This window comes from Callorhinchus milii, unplaced genomic scaffold, assembly GCF_018977255.1.
Source record: "Callorhinchus milii isolate IMCB2004 unplaced genomic scaffold, IMCB_Cmil_1.0 Scaffold16, whole genome shotgun sequence".
NCBI classification, from domain to species: Eukaryota; Metazoa; Chordata; class Chondrichthyes; order Chimaeriformes; family Callorhinchidae; genus Callorhinchus; species Callorhinchus milii.
This window is the reverse complement of record NW_024704757.1, coordinates 7,666,532-7,685,057: the sequence shown is the minus strand read 5'-3', so window position 1 is coordinate 7,685,057 and position 18,526 is coordinate 7,666,532. Positions and strand designations below refer to the sequence as shown.

At 55.1% G+C, this 18,526-nt stretch overlaps 1 protein-coding gene across 1 annotated transcript; it reads left to right on the top strand.

The window, feature by feature from the left end:
* The first annotated feature begins 1,122 nt into the window (after nucleotides 1-1,122).
* grid2ipb (glutamate receptor, ionotropic, delta 2 (Grid2) interacting protein, b) lies at nucleotides 1,123-17,045 on the top strand. The gene is made up of 22 exons (XM_042341086.1): nucleotides 1,123-1,756; nucleotides 2,288-2,442; nucleotides 7,213-7,464; nucleotides 7,988-8,073; nucleotides 8,328-8,397; nucleotides 9,084-9,178; nucleotides 9,277-9,457; nucleotides 9,593-9,747; nucleotides 9,937-10,032; nucleotides 10,365-10,462; nucleotides 10,551-10,671; nucleotides 11,999-12,312; nucleotides 12,645-13,085; nucleotides 13,436-13,523; nucleotides 13,799-13,876; nucleotides 14,109-14,305; nucleotides 14,387-14,542; nucleotides 14,920-15,006; nucleotides 15,209-15,338; nucleotides 15,650-15,768; nucleotides 15,952-16,116; nucleotides 16,245-17,045. Exons 1-22 carry the CDS (start codon nucleotides 1,145-1,147, stop codon nucleotides 16,314-16,316), a joined length of 3,768 nt encoding a protein of 1,255 aa, XP_042197020.1. The 5' UTR covers nucleotides 1,123-1,144; the 3' UTR covers nucleotides 16,317-17,045.
* Nucleotides 17,046-18,526: the final 1,481 nt, after the last annotated feature.

Sequence of the window (18,526 nt, the reverse complement as noted above, 5' to 3'; positions counted from 1 at the left end):
ATGTGTGTTCCTCCAGTGCTGCTCACACTGGTCACTGACACCATACACCTTGCGTTTACAGTCACTCCTGGTCTTGTCACTGCCTCTAGGGGAGGTGGCGGGGTGGGGGGGGCTTTGGAAGCTTCCTCGGAGCAGCTACAACTGCAGGGACGATGGTGGTGGTGGGGGCTGGCAGTGAGGGAGGGGCCTGGCAGTGGGGGGCGAAGGGCTGGGCAGGAGCCTTGTCAAAGGGGGAGGAACCTGGCAGTGAGGGTGGGACCATGCAATGGCGAGAGCAGCGCTAAAGCAAGGCCTGTGTGTCTGTCTGTCTGCGCAACAACAACAACAACAACTGACATTTACACCGAGCCTTTCATGTCGGGAGGACGTCCCAAGGTGCTGGACAGTCAGGGATTTGGACCTGAGCTGGGGGTTGGGATCAGGGAGGGTGGAGGTCAGGGGGTATAGGAGGGTGGCGGAAGGTGCAGTCGAAGAGGAGGATCTTGAGACGTGCCTTGTAGGAGGCAAGGGAGGGGGGGCGAGGCAAAGGGTGGGGGCAGAGTGGCCAATGATGGGGCGGGGCGGGCCGGGCGGGGGACATGGAGCAAGCCGGAGCCTGCTGAGTGGAGGGAGCAGACAAGTTGATATGGGGTCAGTGGGTCACAGAGGTAGGAGAGGGCAAGACCGTAGAGGGCTTCAAGGTGAGGACGAGGGTTTTGAGCTCTATCCTCTGGGGGGATAGGGAGCCAGTGGAGCAGGTCGAGGGTAATGGGGTCACAGAGCCTGGTGCGGGAGAGGACAAGAGTTGCAGAGTTCTGAATGATCTGCAGCCTGTGGAGGGAAGAGTTGGGGAGGTTGACAAGCAGGGAGTTGGCGTAGTCCAGCCTTGATGTACCAAATGGGTAGAAGACTGTAAGGTTTATTAATGATAAATGCACATATGTATTAAATGTCTCCTGATGTTGATTGTGGAACAAACCGTTGGGAATTACTGAGCTTTCAAGACTTTTAAACCCTGAATATCTCAACCTGAGTAACTCACAGGCCTGTGTCAGTGTGCAAAAGGGCAGGTAAAAGGGACTGAAAGTGTTGCTCATTAAACAACCTTGATGGGCTGAATGGCCTTCTTCTGTGCTGTGAGATTCTATGGTTCTAATCTTCTGCTATGTCTCCTCTCCTCCCAGTTGCCACAATGCCACTGGACAACCAAGGCTGGCCGGAGGCGTTTGGGTTCCGGATCGGAGGGAAAGGACCGAGTTACATCCTGAGTGTGCAGGAGGGAGGCAGCGCCCACCTGGCCGGGCTGCAGCCGGGGGACCAGGTGCTGGAGATCGAGGGCGAGGACGTGTCGTGGCTGAGCTGTGAGGTGCTGAGCAGCCTGGCCAGGCGCTGCCACAATGTGCCCCCCAGTATCGGGGTGGTGTCCCGCATCGAGCAGGTGGACCTGCTGCCCACTCTGGAGGGCAAGTTCGGCATCACCCTGAACGGTGGGAACCCCTTACAGATAGCTGACTGCGTGCCCGGCTCCCCCGCGGCCGAGGGCGGGCTGCAGAGCGGGGACCTTGTCCTCGAGGTCAACCAGGTCCCGGTCAAGCACTCCGAGGTGGCCGCGGCCATGATAAAAGCCAACCACGGCCGCCCGCTGCAACTTGGCGTCCTGTGCTTTGGAAGGTTCCGGAACCAGGACTCAGACAGCAGCGACATCCGCGAGTACGTCCAGAACACAGAGGCTGTGCATCAGGAGCGCAAGAGCAAAGCTTTGGAATTCAGCAGGAAGGTGAGGTGTTTACCTGCCCAGGCGAGGCGGTGGCCCGCCCGGGCGAGGCGGTGGCCCGCCCGGGCGAGGTAAAGGTGACCGTATGGTTAAAAGGAAAAGTCCTTACGGCATGTTTTAAAGGTGGGCGGAGTGTGTGCGTGTGTAAGTGGCAGACTCCCTGCCGGCAGCTTGTGTCCCTGGGGTGGAGATGGGGCTTTGTGCGGGGTGGTGGTTTGGGGGGGGAAGGGGGTGGTTTGGGGGGGAGGGGGTGGTTTGGGGGGGGAGGGGGTGGTTTGGGGGGGAGGGGGTGGTTTGGGGGGAGGGGGTGGTTTGGGGGGGAGGTGGTGGTTTGGGGGGAGGGGGTGGTTTGGGGGGGGAGGGGGTGGTTTGGGGGGGGAGGGGTGGTTTGGGGGGGGAGGGGGTGGTTTGGGGGGATGTGAGAGGAGTAGATGGTGTGTGTGTGTGTGGGGGGGGGCGGTGGGTGGGGGGGGGGGGTTGAGGTGTGTGTGAGGTGCAGACCCCCTGACGCTGGCTTGTGTCCCTGGGCTGCAGATGGACGAGGTGTTGGGGGAGCAGCCGGCGGTCAGGGAGCAGCTGCTGACGGTGCTGAAGCAGTACGCGGGGGAGCGCAGGGTAGAGTACTTGGCCTACGCACTCCCCATGATCCTCTGCTCTGAGGAGCAGCGCCAACTCATACAGGACATCAGGTACGTTCCCATAGCAAAGAGGGTCTGGGTCAGGGGGGTAGGGTCAGGGGTAGGGTCAGGAGGTGGGGTTGGGTTCAGGGGGGTTGGGGTCAGGGGACTGGGCATGTGGTGACTATGTATTGGAGGCTGTGTCACTGTGTGCGGTGTAATATAATCCTTGCATTTGATACAGCGCCTTTTCGCGCTGAACCATCTCAAAGCGCTTCACGGAATACACTGTAAAGTGTAGTGACTGTGTGTTTTGTAGGAAACAGTGTGTGTGCTGGGGTGTCGAATGCATACAGCCCCCGCACTGAGCTGGATTGGATTATGGTTCCACTCCTGCCTCTCCTATGCCAGGCTCACACTCACTTTCACTCTTACATTCACTCTTACATTCACTCACACTTACTCTCACTCACACACTCTCACTCCCTCACTCTCTTAACCACACTCACACTCTTCTCACACACTCCCTCACACTCACTCCCTCTCATACTCACAATCACTCTCATACTCACACTCCCTCTCACACTCACTCAACACAGTCACACCCTCTGGGATTCAGTGCTGAGCATTGCTCCCTATTATCCCACTATTTATTTCCACAACCTTTTCGTGATCTTGTGACAGTGTCTCACCCAGTAGAGTCTGGCACCCACACTGCCCAGCCTGGCACCCACACTATCCAGCCTGGCACCCACACTGCCCAACTTGGCACCCACACTGCCCAACTTGGCACCCACACTGCCCAGCCTGGCACCCACACTGCCCAGCCTGGCACCCACACTGCCCAGCCTGGCACCCACACTGCCCAGCCTGGCACCCACACTGCCCAGCCTGGCACCCACACTGCTCTCCATCGGTTTTGGAGCTCTCAGCTACCACGTCCATTGTGTCTGAAACCCTCAAAATCCTTCAAAAAAAACCTCACACTTTATGACCATTTGCTCACCTGCACCGCACCCCCCCCCACCCACTCCCCCCCACTGGCCCACCTGCTCTCTCCCCCCCCCCCCCCTTCCGGCTGCTCCATTGGCCTGTGTGACAGACGCAGTTTAAGCACAAGCTGTTGCTCAGTGTGTGATTCCGGTCTCAGTGATTCTCTGCTGTGCTGCAGTGAGAACACGAGCTCGGTCTCTGACATCAGCAGCACAGTGACTGACTGTCCTGGGCAGCGGGGCAGTGAGTGGCAGTGCTGGAGCTGCCAGTCTGACAGCCCGGCAGCTCCCGCACCTCCTGCTCCTTCACCGTTTGGCTCCGACGTTGTCCGGCGCCCGAGCTCCGGACCGACCACGGTTGAGAGATGGGGAAGGACAGGAATTTCTCCAGACACTTTCGGTACGAGTCTGCGCAGGGGGAGAGGTTGGTGGGGGTGGGCTGTGTGTGGTCAAAGCTGCTGCTGTTGTTGTTGTTGTTGTTGTGTCGTATTGTTGCCGTGAGAGGCTGGAGCCCGAGGCTCGGACTGATGCTGTGGTTGTGATGTGAGGCTGAGAGGGTAGAACCAGAGGATAGCGCCCGTGCTCTGCTGTGTTGTATTGAGGGTGGGTGGAGGGGGGAGTGAGGGAGGAGGGTGGGAGGGGTGTGAGTGGGAGGGAGGGGAGAGTGAGGGGGAGGAGCGAGTGGGGGAGCAAGTGGGGGAGCACGGGGGAGGGGGGGAGCAAGGGGGAAGGGGGAGCGAGTGGTGTGGGGAGCAGAGGAGGGGAACGAGGGGGGAGGAGCGAGCGGGGAAGCGGGGGGGAGTGAGGGGGAGCAAGGGTGGAGGGTGGGAGGAGGATTGAGGGGGGAGTGAAGCTGCTCAGTGTTGATTGTGTTCACTAACAGATTGAGTCTCAACTGTCGGTCGAGACGAGGATGACTAATGTTGTGAAGATCACCCTCACTCCCTCCTTCACTCCCTCCCTCCGTCCATCCCTCACTCGCTTTGCTGTTCCGATGCTAATAACTCATTACATCCCAACATTACATTTGCTTGTGTCGATCACGTAAATATTACCGAGTTTCAATTACTGTGTCCTTCCTGAGAGCAGGAATAATACAAACAGTGCCACAGTGCTGTTAATCCTCTCTCTCCCTGCGAGCACATAGAAATGTGCTTTAGGGGTTAATTGATTGGCATTTTATAGCTCAGCAAATTAAATAATTTGGGTTAATTTGATCCACTGAGGCCATCTCACTGTCTTCCTAGTCACCTGAGGCTCCTGGGGGGGGCTGGGTTTGGGGTAGGCGGTGGGGGGGGGGGGCACTGATGCTGTGCTGTAGTTTGATGAATTGGGGATTATAATAATTTACTGACGATCACAATTACAGAGAAGGTGACATTTCTGTTGCACGCGTTGGTGCCTGTCACGGCCACCATTTGTATCTGAGCTGCTGATGCTTCCTCCACTTTCATCCTCTCTCTGCCCCTCGCTCCACACTCCGAACATTGCTGCTACTACAGGGTCAGACCCATTAAACAAACCCTAATAATAATAATAATAATAATAATAATCCTCGCATTTGATACAGTGCCTTATAGTGACTGCGAGATATCTCAAATTGTTTCACAGGATACACTGTGTGACTGTGTATTTTGTTACTCACAGTCGCAGACTCCACAACAAGAGACACAGACACCAGCTCGGGGAAGAGATTTAATTACTTTAAATTGAGAGCACGGAGGGTGGGGAGTGGGCCCAGGAATGGATTGCATCAGCAAATTCAAGAAGAAATTAGGTGATTGTTTAGCGAAATTGTTTGTGGGATCTGAGGAACAGAGAAGTGCAGGATTATTGTTAAAATAAAACTGAGGCACACACACACATATGCACTCACATACACGTACACCAACAGGCACATGCATACACCCACACATACCCACATACACGTACACCCATACACGTACACACACACATATACCCACACACACCCATACACCCACAGGCTCATACACCCATACACCGACACACATACACACATACATACAATACATATGCAACAACTTTTCTTTTTATAGAACCTTCACATGGGGTAGTGTCTCGGAGTTTAAATACACATACACAGAGACTGGAGATAATAATAATAATAATAATCCTTGCATTTGATATAGCGCTTTTCATGTCTTCTAAACGTCCCAAAGCGCTTCACAGAATATACTGTAAAGTGAATTGACTGTATATTTGTGGGCGAAACGCGGCAGCCAATTGCGCACAGCAGTGTCCCACAAACATTCGTGGTTTGAAGTGACCAATATATTATTGTTTTATTTTCTTGAGGGGTTATTATCAAGCGTGTGGAGTAAGGAAACTTGGCCAAGGTTTCACCATGCTGGGAATCGAACCACTGAGCTACAGGATTCCACATATATACACACACACATATACACACAGACTGGAGATACATATGTACACACACAGACTGGAGATACATATGTACACACACACAGATTGGAGATACATATTTATACACACACACACAGACTGGAGATACATGCATTACATGCACACACACACACATACTGGAGATACATATATATACACACACAGACTGGAGATACATACACACACACACAGACCAGAGATACATATATATACATACACAACACAGACTGGAGATACATACATACACACACAGACTGGAGATACACATATACACACACATACAGACTGGAGATACACGTATACACACATACAGCCTGGAGATACACATATACACACATACAGACTGGAGATACTCATATACACACAGAGACTGGAGATACAAATATACACACACACAGACTGGAGATACATACACATTGACTGAAACACACAAACTATGATATACACATTGATGTGCCCTTGCCGCTGAGATACACACACACACACTGAGGTATACACTCACATACTTATACATAAAGCAAGATCCATACACATTCTCTCACATTTGTCTCCAGCTGAGATATATCATTGAGGTGTGTGAAAGCGTTTCACAGGATTACTGTAAAGTGGTGTGACTGTGTTTGTGTGAAATATGGGGGAAGTATGAGCACACGTATGTGAGTGACATACTCACCCATGATCAATGATATACACACACATATCTAGGTACAAATACAAAGACTGACACAGATGTACTCGCACACATGCACAGTTGCCCTAGATACACAGACCGATACACAAACAGACACACTCACAGATGTACAAACAGACGCACACGCGCGTAAACGAACACACACACAGGTGCACAGAATATGTCCCCACATATACAGACTGACCCCTTTCCCCCGGGTGCACACATCTGTTTTTACAAACACGTATGTGAACTGATACACAGACTGGTGCGTGCATCGGTGCACAAAACACACGTGAACATACTGCGCACATAAACACTTGCGTGTGAGCAGAGATTCGGCTGGTAAAATGCCCCCAGGTGTGACTGCCTGTCACTTTCTCCAGGTGTGACTTCCAGTCACCAACTCCAGGTGCGATCCCTGACGCTGCCCCCAGGTAGCGGGTAGCGAGCGGCAGCCTGTGAAAGTGCGTGAGGCCCTGAGCTTCACAGCGAGGTTCATGACAGAGCACGCTGAGCTCAGGAGCAAGATGGCATTGAGGAGGTGGAGAGATAACATGTCACATGAAAAGGATTCGTTGATGACAGAATGGGGCTGCGAGTCACATGGAGGGTTTGTGTGGGAGGTTGTGCTCACACCTGCTCAGCTTGGTTCAGTCCATCCCTGGATTGTGTGTGTGTGTGTGTGTGTGTGTGTCTGTGTGTGTGTGAGTGGCGCTGTGCGCTCATCTCTCTCTCCTCTCCCGCCATGTTTGCCAGGATCTTCATCCCCAAGAAGCATCGACAGCGGTTTGACGAGGTGGTGTCCCAGAGCCTGATCAGCAAGGTGTGCAGCAAGACCCGAATCCAGCACAACAGCCGACTGCGGCGGAGCCGGAGTGAGGACCACCAGGAGCGGCTGTTGGTGTCCACGAGGGCCAGCTCGGCCCCCCAGGCCCCCGACCCCCCGTGCAGCATCCGCAAAACCGTATCCATCCCCAGCGGCAGCATCCGCTCAGCTCCTCCCCACAGGTAACTCAGCCCCTCCCGCAGGTACCTCAGTCCCTCCCGCAGGTATCTCAGCCCCTCCCGCAGGTACCGCTCAGCAGAGCCCTTCCCAACTCAGCGCTGCCCTGGCTCCCGCTGTGTGGCCGAGGCCGGAGCCCGCTCTGTAATGCAGCCAATTTCTGTGTCACTTCAAATATTGCATTCCTCTCCTCCACCTCTCTCGCTCCGCCATTCTCTCTCCTCCTTTCCGCCCTCTCTCTCCGCCTCTGCCCCTCCCCGTCTCTCCTCCCCCCCAATTCCACACCTCACAACCGTGTGCTCTCGTCTCTCTGGCACCTTGTCACAGGTCTTGTTAAAACCCAGGTATGCAACTTCCCCGAGAGCCAGTCAGGCCCCGTCAGCCGCCCTCCCACAAACCCACTGACCCAGCAGACTTGCCAGGAGCTGAGCACACACACCTGTACAGGTGAGGTCAGCAACACTGGGGGTAGGATTCACCTGTACACGTGCTTTTCTTTGTCTGAATTTATTTTATTTGGTTTATTAGAACGATACGAGTTTACAAAGGGCACAAAAGTTTCGGGTTCACACTGCGAGGCCATGGGCCCGTCTGGATCGAGTCCATTATTCCAGGTAAGCGGAAATCGCCATTCTCAGCCACTGAGAAGCCGTCTCTCAGCCACGCACTCAACACCCTGCCCTGCCTTCCCCTAACATCTCTCACAAGAGATAAACTCCATATATTCCACCTGCTTTACCCTCACCCTTTCCTCACAAAGGTAGGTGTGTGCGCTACAGGTGTGTGTGTGTATTACGTATGTGTGTTACGGGTGTAGGTGTGTGTATTACAGGTGCGTGCGTGTGTCACAGGTGTGTGTGTATTACAGGTAGCCCAGCTGAAAAAGCTGGACTGAAACCAGGGGATCGGATCCTTTTTCTGAATGGCCTGGACATGAGGTACCGCATATTAACATATAGTGTCCATGTAACATGCATGTGTTGCCCATGTAATATACATATACTGCCCGTGTAACACATGTACTGTATTTGAGCCGTGTTGTCACCACAAAGCTAGCAGGGAGTTCTTGGTACCTGACACCAGTTGAGGGCTCTAACCCATACTTGTCAGATATCAAATAACCAACTAGTGACTGGGGAGGGTGGGCGGGGAGGGGTGGGGGAGGTAGGTAAGTGGGGTCTCCTCGGAGCTGAACTGGCTTCAAAGTGACATGTCTGGCAATTGAATGTTAGACTCGAGCCAGGCCTTTGTGCCTCTCTCCAGTCTGGTTCCTGAGCCAGGTGGGTCTGCAGTATTCCAGTCCGCACAGCCCAGCCCGGCTCATCGGCAGAACCTGGAAGGACAGACTAGTGACTGGGGGAAAAGAATCCTCCCACTCGGCTCCTGTTAACCTTGCAGACAAAGCCCTAACTAATGGGGAGGGTGGTCCTAGCTGGACAAGCAGAGGAAAAGCTTGCCAGACAGCAATATCAATGCCCAAGCTATGTGGTTTTAGCTGGTTAGACTCCAGCAGTTACCCCAGCACACACTCTGGGCTACCCCTAAGTCACAGCAATAGTGTCACAGCAATGATGTCACAGTAAATAGTGTCACAGTAATCGTGTTGTGTCCGTGTGTGTTTCAGAAACTGCTCCCATGAGAAGGTTGTTGCCATGTTACAGGGCAGTGGGGCGATGCCCACGCTGGTGGTGGAGGAGGGGCTGTTTAACGTGCCTGTCGGTGAGTCAAAGCGTCAACGAGCGGAACCTGCACGTCGCTCCTGGCTGACCTCGCTCTCTCTCTTTCTCACTCTCTCTCAAATACTCTCTCGCACACAGAGCGGGAGCGAGCGGAGTCGCCGGGTGGCTCCTCTCTGACGTCGCTGCAGTGGGTGGTGGAGATCCTCCCGGCCAGCATCAAGTTCCAGGGACGAAGCTTCAGCCAACAGCTCGAGCACCTGCTCACCCCACCCGAGCGCTACACGGTCTGCCGCGCACTCGAGGCCTTCTTCCAGCACAGGTGTGCGTGGGTGCATGCGCGGGTGCACACGTGCGCGTGTGTGTATGTGTGTAAGGTGGGCAGGCTGTGTGTGTGCACACGTGTGCATGCGTGTGAGCAGGCTGTGTCATGTTGTCACCTCTCTCTCCCCGGCAGGAACATTGACACGCTGATTGTGGATGTGTACCCGGTGCTGGACACGCCAGCCAAGCAGGTGATCTGGCATTTCATTTACCAGCTGCTGACGTACGAGGAGCAGGAACTGTGTCACCAGAAGATTGCTCGCTTCCTGGGCTACAAGACAGCCACTGGTAGGGGGGGAGGGTCAGTGCGGGGGGGTGGGATGGGTAACCTCAGAGTGGAGGGGTCAAGGCCGGGGGAACTCAGGGTAGGGGGCTGATGGCGCACATGAGGCCCTGTTTGGGAGAATGTAATGCAGGTGATGAGTTATAGCGAGTGTCACAGTATTCCTCCCCCTCTTCTCTCCGTCTCTGCTGCAGAACCCGGAGACGCAGAGCCACCGGCTGAGGCCACTCACCGCGATTCCATCAGAACCTCATCGTATCGCAGCAGTGTCCGGCTCCGGCCAAGCGAAGGTACAGTGGGTAGGGATAGTCTCTGTGTCATGCGTGCACACACACCACGAGCGCACACACAAGAACAACTTGCAATTATATAGCACCCTCCACGCAGGGTAGCGTCTGAGAGGGCTTAACAGTGTCCGAGCCGGGGGAGGGGGGAGGTGGCCACAAGCACCCATGCCCCACACACACTACACACACACGCCACACACATACACACCACACACACACACACAAAAGTCTAAACACACCACATGGACACACACACGCCACCCCCCCCCCGCCACCCCCGCCTTGCCTACACTTGCCAAGGGAGACGAGGCCTCAGTGGGTGTTTGCTGTGACAGGTGCTGGAGACGCTGCGGACACGTACCAGCTCCTGGCCCCAGGGGAGCGACAGGCCGGCGACGGCACCTCCCTCCCTGAGACCCCCAACATCAAAAAGGTGGGTACATTCCGTCACTGTGACAACTGTCTGCAGCCCACCGACAAGCCACGACTGTCACCATTGACTGTATCTCTGTGTCTCTCAGGTATCTCCAATCTACGCTGAGATAGAGACCAGAAGAACCTCAGTCACCAGCTACCCGGGGAAGGGACTGAACCCACCCCTCAGCAGGAGCTCTCCAGTGGCTGAGCCCCCCAACCTCGCAGGTACCACGCTCCCCCCAGCGAGCACTCACGGTATTTCCTACAATGCAGGGCAGGTGATGGCAATGGGATTAGAGATTGACACCAGCACAGACACCATGGGGACAGAGCAGGGAATTGGGTTAGAGAGCTTCAGTGGGGGAGCGAGCACCAGCACAGACACGATGGGGGGAGAGAGAGACTGGAGAGCTCCAGTGGGGGAGCGAGCATTAGCACAGACACGATGGGGAGAGAGAGAGCAGGGAATGGGGTGAGAGTTGTAACGGTTCTAACCCGTTGTAACACGTGAATTTTTATTAACACAAAATGTACCAAGTGCCTCTGTGTCTGTAAGTACAAGTCCTGACTCTTGTGGAAACTTCACCAATTAGAGCAACGTACGGTCAGGTATTCTCAATTTGTTACTGCTCTTGCGATGGAGATGCCACACTCTACTGAGCCTGGAATTCCAGTGGACTACTTGCTTATGTGTAAATCCGTAGCCCTAAAGACCCTAATACCTACTTTTACTTCACAAGGCAAGACAAAACACGCCAGTGCAGATAGAGATCCTAAACTGTAACACCAGCAGCACTGACACTAAAGTTAGTAAAAAAAAGACTATATGCTCGACTTGCTATGGCCGTCCCAGAGGACCACATGTTGAGGACCAAAAACCAGCGACAACAAGTTAGGCCGAGCATTGCCTTATATAGCCACCCGGCTCGGCCCACTAAATGACGCGTGCGCAAGGTTTTTTTTTCCCACGCTCCCAGCCCCGTGGTCCAACACACAAATGTTGCCGTACACTGTCTAGACAGCGATCCCGGCAGGTTTGATTATCACAGACTCTTAAAGAGCCAGGCATCCCCATACAGAACAGAACACTGTGTGTAAAATATATAGATTAGGTACACTTTAACACTTTGTGGAGTCCTATAGCTCAGTAGTTAGAGCACTTGCCTTGCAAGCGAGTACACCTGGGTTCAATTCTAGGCAGGGCAAAACCTTGGGCAAGTATTCCTTACTCCACACATCTAACAATAATCCCTCCAAAAACAATAGTAAATTGGTCATTTCAATCCCCGACTGTTTGTGGGACACTGTAATTGGCTGCCGCGTTTCGCCCACAAATATACCGTCGTGAAAAGCGCTATCTCAAATGCAAGGGTTATTATTATATTTTTACATATTATTTTACACTTAAGGATACGAGGAGTGGAAAAATAGGATAACTGTGGCATACTAGAGAGAGCTGTGGTGGGTGAGCGAGCACCAGCACAGACACGGGGGGTGGGGGTGGGGTCTGGGCTGTGTGTGTGGGTGTGTGGCTAACGCTGTGTGTCTGTAGGGATGAGGCCGACACCGTTCCTGTGGCAGTCGGAGCCGGTCGCGGTGCCCCCGTGTCCCTGTCACCCTCAGGGCAGCCCCTCTCCCAGCAGCTCGGACTCACACGCCTACGCTAGCCTGGACGGCAGCCCGGACCCCTCGCCCCAAGCCACGGCCCCCGCCAGCCCTCCCACCCGCCGCAGCAAGCTCTTCACCTTCTCGCGGCCTCCCCGCAGCCGCGACACTGACCGCTTCCTGGACGCCCTGAGTGAGCAGCTCGGCCGGAGAATCACCGTCCTCGACGACTTCATGAGGCCAGAGAACGACTATGAGGAGGTGGGTCCCTGGGGGCAGGGCTGGGGGCATGGCTGGTGCGTGGAACTGGGTGGAGGCGGGGAGGGTGAGGCCGGTGGGCGGGATTGGGGCTTGCGGCGGTGGGCTGGGCTGTGGAGGTGGGGCGGCACTGGGCAGGGCGAGGGAGCAGGTGGGTGGGCATGACTCGTGGGCGGAGGCAGGGCCAAGGGACGGGGCAGGGAGTGGCAGAGAGGGCGGGTCTGTGGGCAGGGTTGGGTGAGCGGAGGAGCCCGGGAGGACAAGGCTGGGGTGGGTGGGTGGGGGGAGATCGGGCTGGATCACTCCTCACTCCTCTCTCTTCCCTCACACCGCAGATGAGCTTCCCGGACGAGTCTGGCCCCTACGCGGCGAGTGAGCCGAGCAGCGGGAGCGAGGGCACGAGCGGTAGCGAGGACGGCAGCTCCCTCACCTACTCCTCTTGCTCGGACCCCATCCCCCCTCCCCCCCAGAGCCCCCCGCCCCCGCCCCCCATTCAGTTCCACGACCCCAAACCCGTCACGTTAATCTCTGACCTGAAGCGAGTTCTACCGCCTCCTCCTCCGCCCCCACTGCCCCCTCCCCCATCTTACTCCTCCTCCTCCTCGCACCTCCCCCTGCCCCCACCCCCGCCTCCGCCCCCACTGCCTGCTGCCTCCTCCTCCGCCCCCCCGCCGCTGCATCGTGGCTTCCATCGCCGCAGCGAGTCCAGCCACATGAGCGTGAAGCGTCTGCGCTGGGAGCAGGTAGAGAACTCCGAGGGCACCATTTGGGGTCAGGTATGTGGAGCCATCACCCAGAGCCATCAGCAAACACAGCAGTGACGCTTGCATTTATATAGTCTTCACACGGCTGTTTGTCACATTCTCACCTCTGTTTTAGAAGATTGTGGGTTCAAACCCCACGAGGGGATTTTCCCTCGGGGATTGTTGGCCAGGACAGTGCAAGAAAAACTGCCTCCTCGTTTCCTATAGCGTCGCTAGATATTTAACCTTCATGTAACGTTTTATCCAAAGAACGGGATAAACCATGAGAATATTTTCTGGAGTTTTCTTGGAGCATGGGGGTAGGGGGAGGGGAGACAGCGGGGGGGAATTGGGTTGGGTGTAAACACCTTGTGTCTCCCCAGCTCGGTGAGGACAACGACTATGACAAGCTGAGCGATATGGTCAAGTACCTGGACTTGGAGCTTCACTTTGGAACCCAGAAACCCAACAGTGAGAGACACACATCCCCTCACCCAGACAGCGAATCACCCCCACACACGCATCCACTAAACCCCACCCTCACATCGTCCCCCCACACCCACACTCTCCCCACCCACACCCCTCCACCCACATTCCCCCCTACCCATACACACCCCAACACTCTCCCACCCCCATACATCCCCCCCACACAGCACAGCACCCCCACCCATCGGCACCCATCCACACAGTACCTACCCCCCACCCACACGTGTAGTTATTGGCTGATATGTTGCTCCCTGTTGCAGAGACCATGTTTGCGGCTGAATCATTTAAGAAGAAAGACATGGTGGAAGTGCTTTCTCGGAAAAAGGCCTATAACACGTGTAAGTACCGCTCCCCACGTGACCATACGTGTATGTACTGCTCCCCACGTGTACGTACCAACGTGTACGTACCACTCCCCGCGTGACCGTGCATGTATGTACTGCTCCCGTGACCACACGTGTACACACCGCTCCCGCGTGACCATACGTGTACGTACCGCTCCCCGCGTGACCACACGTGTAGGTACCGCTGCCAGTGGACACTGATCACATGTCTCTGTGTGCGCGGCAGCCATACTGATCGCCCACCTGAAGCTGTCGGCCCCGGAGCTACGGGGGGTGTTGCTGACAATGCAGAGCGAGCGCCTGGAGCCCTCACACATCAAACAGCTGCTGCTCTACGCCCCCGACGAGGATGAGGTCAAGAGGTTCAAACGTTTCTTGGCTGACCCCAGCAAGCTGAGCGAGCCAGACCGCTTTGCCCTGCAGGTAGGGGCTCACCCACCCGTCACCCCCCACCCCCTTCCCCCCGGACCCTGTGCCCCGCCCTGACGAGACGTTTTGTTGCAGATGATGTCAGTGCCGGAGTACAAGACACGTCTGCGCAGTTTGCATTATAAGATCACGCTGCAGGAGAAGGCTGAGGAGATCCGGGCCGGGCTGCAGTGTATCCACACGGCCTCCCTCGAGCTTAAAAACGGCAAAAAGCTGGCCAAGATCCTGGAGGTAACAGCACCCCACAAGCACATGGGACACACTGGCTAGACATGCAGCTAACACGCCATGGAAACTTCAGGAAGCCATTCAGCCCCTTGAGCCTGTTCCGCTATTCTATAAGATCGTGGCCTCAAGTCTAATTATCCTCCCTTGCCCAATATCCCTTAATAGCCTGACCTAACAAATATTTCAGTCTTGAAGGTGTGAAGGGATCCTGCAACCACAGCCTTGCATGACACTCACAGCCTCAGCGTGTCCTCATTCTCTGCTCCTCACTCTGCTCCTCACTCCCTGTTCCTGCGTCTCACTCCCTGTTCCTCACTAACCTGTCCTCCCTCTCTGCTCCTCACTAACCTCGCTTCACGCCCGGCTCCTGCTCTCTCCAGTTCGTGCTGGCGATGGGAAATTACCTGAACAACGGGCAGCCCAAGAGCTCCAAAACCACTGGTTTCAAGATCAATTTCCTGACCGAGGTGAGTGACTGGATCTGTGTGAACATGTGTGTGTGGGGGGGCGGTCAGTGTATGTGGGTCTATGTGAACGTGTGTGTGTGGGGGGGGGGACGAGTGTGTGTGGGGGGGGGCGGCATTGTGTGTGTGGGGGCAGTGTATATGTGGGGTGGGGGGGGCAGTGTGTAGGGTGGGGCTCAGTGAGTCACTGTATCTCTGTGCACAGTTGGACACTACGAAGACAGTGGATGGCAAGTCCACTTTCCTGCACATTTTGGCCAAGTCACTGAGGCAGCATTTCCCCGAACTCCTCACATTCGCCATCGAGATCCCCACCGTACCCCTTGCAGCCAAAGGTTAGTGACAACACCTGCTCACACACACCCCTCCCTATACAGGCTCATATAACCCCCACACATACCCCGCACAACACCCCCCACACACACACCTCCCGCGCGCACATACCCCCCGCGCGCACATACCCCCCGCGCGCACATACCCCCCGCGCGCACATACCCCCCGCGCGCACATACCCTCCGCACACACATACACCCCACACACATACTCCCCCCACACCCCCTATACACACTCGCATGCTCACACAGGCCGTGAGGAGCTGCAGTAACTAACCACAGACATTGTGTGACCACTACCGATTGGGTTGCAGTGAATCAGAGAACCATCACAGCCGACATCAATGACATCCACAGCACGAGGAAGGAGATCCAGGCGGCGTGCGCGAGTATGCCCAGCATAGAGGAGGACCGCTTTGCCGACGTCATGACTGTATCCTTCCATGCACAAAACACACCGCTATAATGGGGAGGTGCCCCTCAGGAGTGGGCCTCGTCTCTCAGAGGTGGGGCCTGTGTCTCGAGGCGGAATCTCAGGGCAGGTCCTGCGTCTCGGGGCTGGGCCTCTCAGGGCAGGGCCGGGGCCGGTGCTGTTGTTACCTTGACGATGACGGAGGCCTTCCTGGCCGAGTCGCAGCCGCTGCTGATGGCGCTGGACTCGCTGCAGCAACGGGCCGTGGAGGAGTTCAGCCGCGTCTCCGCCTTCTTCGGGGAAGATTCGAAAGCCACGATGAGCGAAGCTTTCTTTGGCATCTTCGCTGAATTCATGACAAAGTTTGAGGTAATCAACATCCCAGGGGAGCGGGGGATGGGGGAGGGTGGTTGGGTGTGGCGGGGAGGGGTGGGGTGCAGGGTATGTGGGGGGTGGGGCAGGGTGCGTGTCACTGACGCTGTGTGTTGTGGTTGCAGCGAGCACGTACTGAGACGGCGGCGTGTGAGACGCAGCGCAGCCCCCGGGTGGCCTCCCCACTCGCCTGGTGATGCCGAGTGAGGACCTGGCACAGCAGCCACCGGCACCGTGAGTGACACGGCAACTCTGCCCTGAAGCCAACTCGCAGGCTCGTCCCTCTTCTTGTAATAAATACGCAACACATAGGCTTCCCCTCTCCTGCTCTTACTCCCCCTCCTCACCCCCCCCACCCCACCGCCCCACCGACCTGCTCACTTCCTAACAGCTTCTGGCAGCCTGTTACATGCCCCCCTCCCATTGCCAGTTTTTTAAACGACTTTCCTGGTGTTGGTTGCTGGTGAAATGAATTAACGTGTTTTTTTACCATGCTCACACACGTGTGTCCCTCTTTACCCCCATGCATTGCTTGCTCTGCCTATACCAAGATGGTCGCCCTCTCCCCTCACCACCATTATGGACGATAGTTTTACCAAGATGGCGCCATAGGAGCCCGCCTGGAGCGCCAGTGGCCTTTTGTATGTCTGGGAGACAACCCAACAGGGTGACCACATTCTGTAAATCAAATCCGGGGGCACATACACAAAGCGTTGAACTCCCCGCAATTGCTGATGCTGGATGTATTAATGGCTGTGATTCTCTGACGAGTGTCTCTGTTTTAGAATGTTATTCTTGCTCAGTTTGTTGCTGAACTCTTGACAGGGCAAAGATTGGCCCCAGAGACACAATACCCTCGGGGATGCATGGTTACCCTCCCCTATCCCCCTCCCATTCCCCCACCCCTCCCCACCACACATACACACTCACACATACGTATATGCAGAAAAACATACACACACTAACACACACAAGGTCAGCCTGAACGAGTTGCTGGGCTGGTTGTCATGTGAGCCTCATGTTTAAGTGCAGGGGATGTGGCATATATTTTTGTACGAATTCAGGAGTAAAATCCTGGATAACTGTTAGCCAGAGAAGGGAATGTTTCTTGTCTCTGTGTATCGCTCGGGGGGGGATATCTCCAAACCAACTACCAGCTCTATTTTATGCAGGGCTCTCACCAAGACACTACAGGGAGTCCTGTAGCTTATGGGTTAGAGCACTCGCCTCACAAGCGAGAGGATCTGTGTTCGATTTCTGGGGAGGGCGAAACCTTAGCCATGTTTCCTCACTCCACACACACACCTCTGTTTACCCAGCAGTAAATAGGAACCCAGTTATTAGTTGGTTGGCGGATCGCTTTCTGGGTGTAATATACAGTCAATTCACGTTACAGTATATTCTATGAAGCGCTTTGACACTTCTCGAAGACGTGATAAAGCGCTATATCAAACGCAAGGATTATTATTATTATTATTACACATTACAACCTCCCAGGAGCAGCAGGTTAGAAAGGGAAGCAGGTGTATGAGGTGTTGACCGGACCATAATAAATGTAAAGTGATCCCAGGTTGACTGTGTCCCCAGAGTCCTGGCCGGGCAAGTAGTCTGGTATGTCTGCCCAGGGCCAAGATTTCTGTGGATACCGTGTGCTTGGGAGATCTTGCAAGGGCCTGTCTGAGAGCAGGGCCGTGTGTAGTGCATGCACCGCTGCCATCACTCTTGAGTGGCTGGCAATCCTGCCCTGTGACACCCGCTCCTGACCTGCCATGTTAGATATCAGAGCATTGAACAATAACCCATCATTTCCTTTCTCTCTGAACGTGCTGCACCAGGACCCTGGATTTTTGCTGCTTCTCCAGGGCCACAATCTGTGCTGTTTGTATTGTTCACACATCACTGTAACTGGAGCTGGCAATAAACGCTTTTCATCTGAATTTCAAATCGTGCGTCTGTGAAATTAATGTTGAAAATCAAAGAAAGACGACTGTGAGAGAGACTGAATATATGGATAACGCTCCCTCTACACTGGCCATTCACACTCCCGGGTCAGAGAGTAACATTCCCTCTACACTGTCTCTCGCCTTGCTATTTCACTCGAGTGGCAATTACTCAAGTCTGAGGCTAGACAATGAGGGATTCACTGTGGGCATATCTTCCCCGACGGTCACACTGTGAGCACTGGGTCTGTGGACGGTGACAATCTGATTTATCCTGAACTAATACACAGTCCGACACGTGCTGCCTGCCGAACCCCATCCCCAGCTCACGGGAATGCTCGGCCTCAGGCCTGGCTCTCACTGGCTCGGTCCGGTCTGTCACTTCACTGGCTCCCGGCAGGGACGTCAAGGCCACGTTATCTCCTTGCTTATTGCAAAATTATTTTATTTCTATTATTGCAGCTTTG

Coding starts and splice junctions, on each gene's coding strand:
- grid2ipb (XM_042341086.1), top strand. CDS start 1,145: ATGTCTCCTCTCCTCCCAGTTGCCACAATGCCACTGGACAACCAAGGC. Junction 10,463..10,550: donor AGACCCCCAACATCAAAAAG/GTGGGTACATTC, acceptor TGTGTCTCTCAG/GTATCTCCAATCTACGCTGA. Junction 15,007..15,208: donor AGATCAATTTCCTGACCGAG/GTGAGTGACTGG, acceptor CTCTGTGCACAG/TTGGACACTACGAAGACAGT.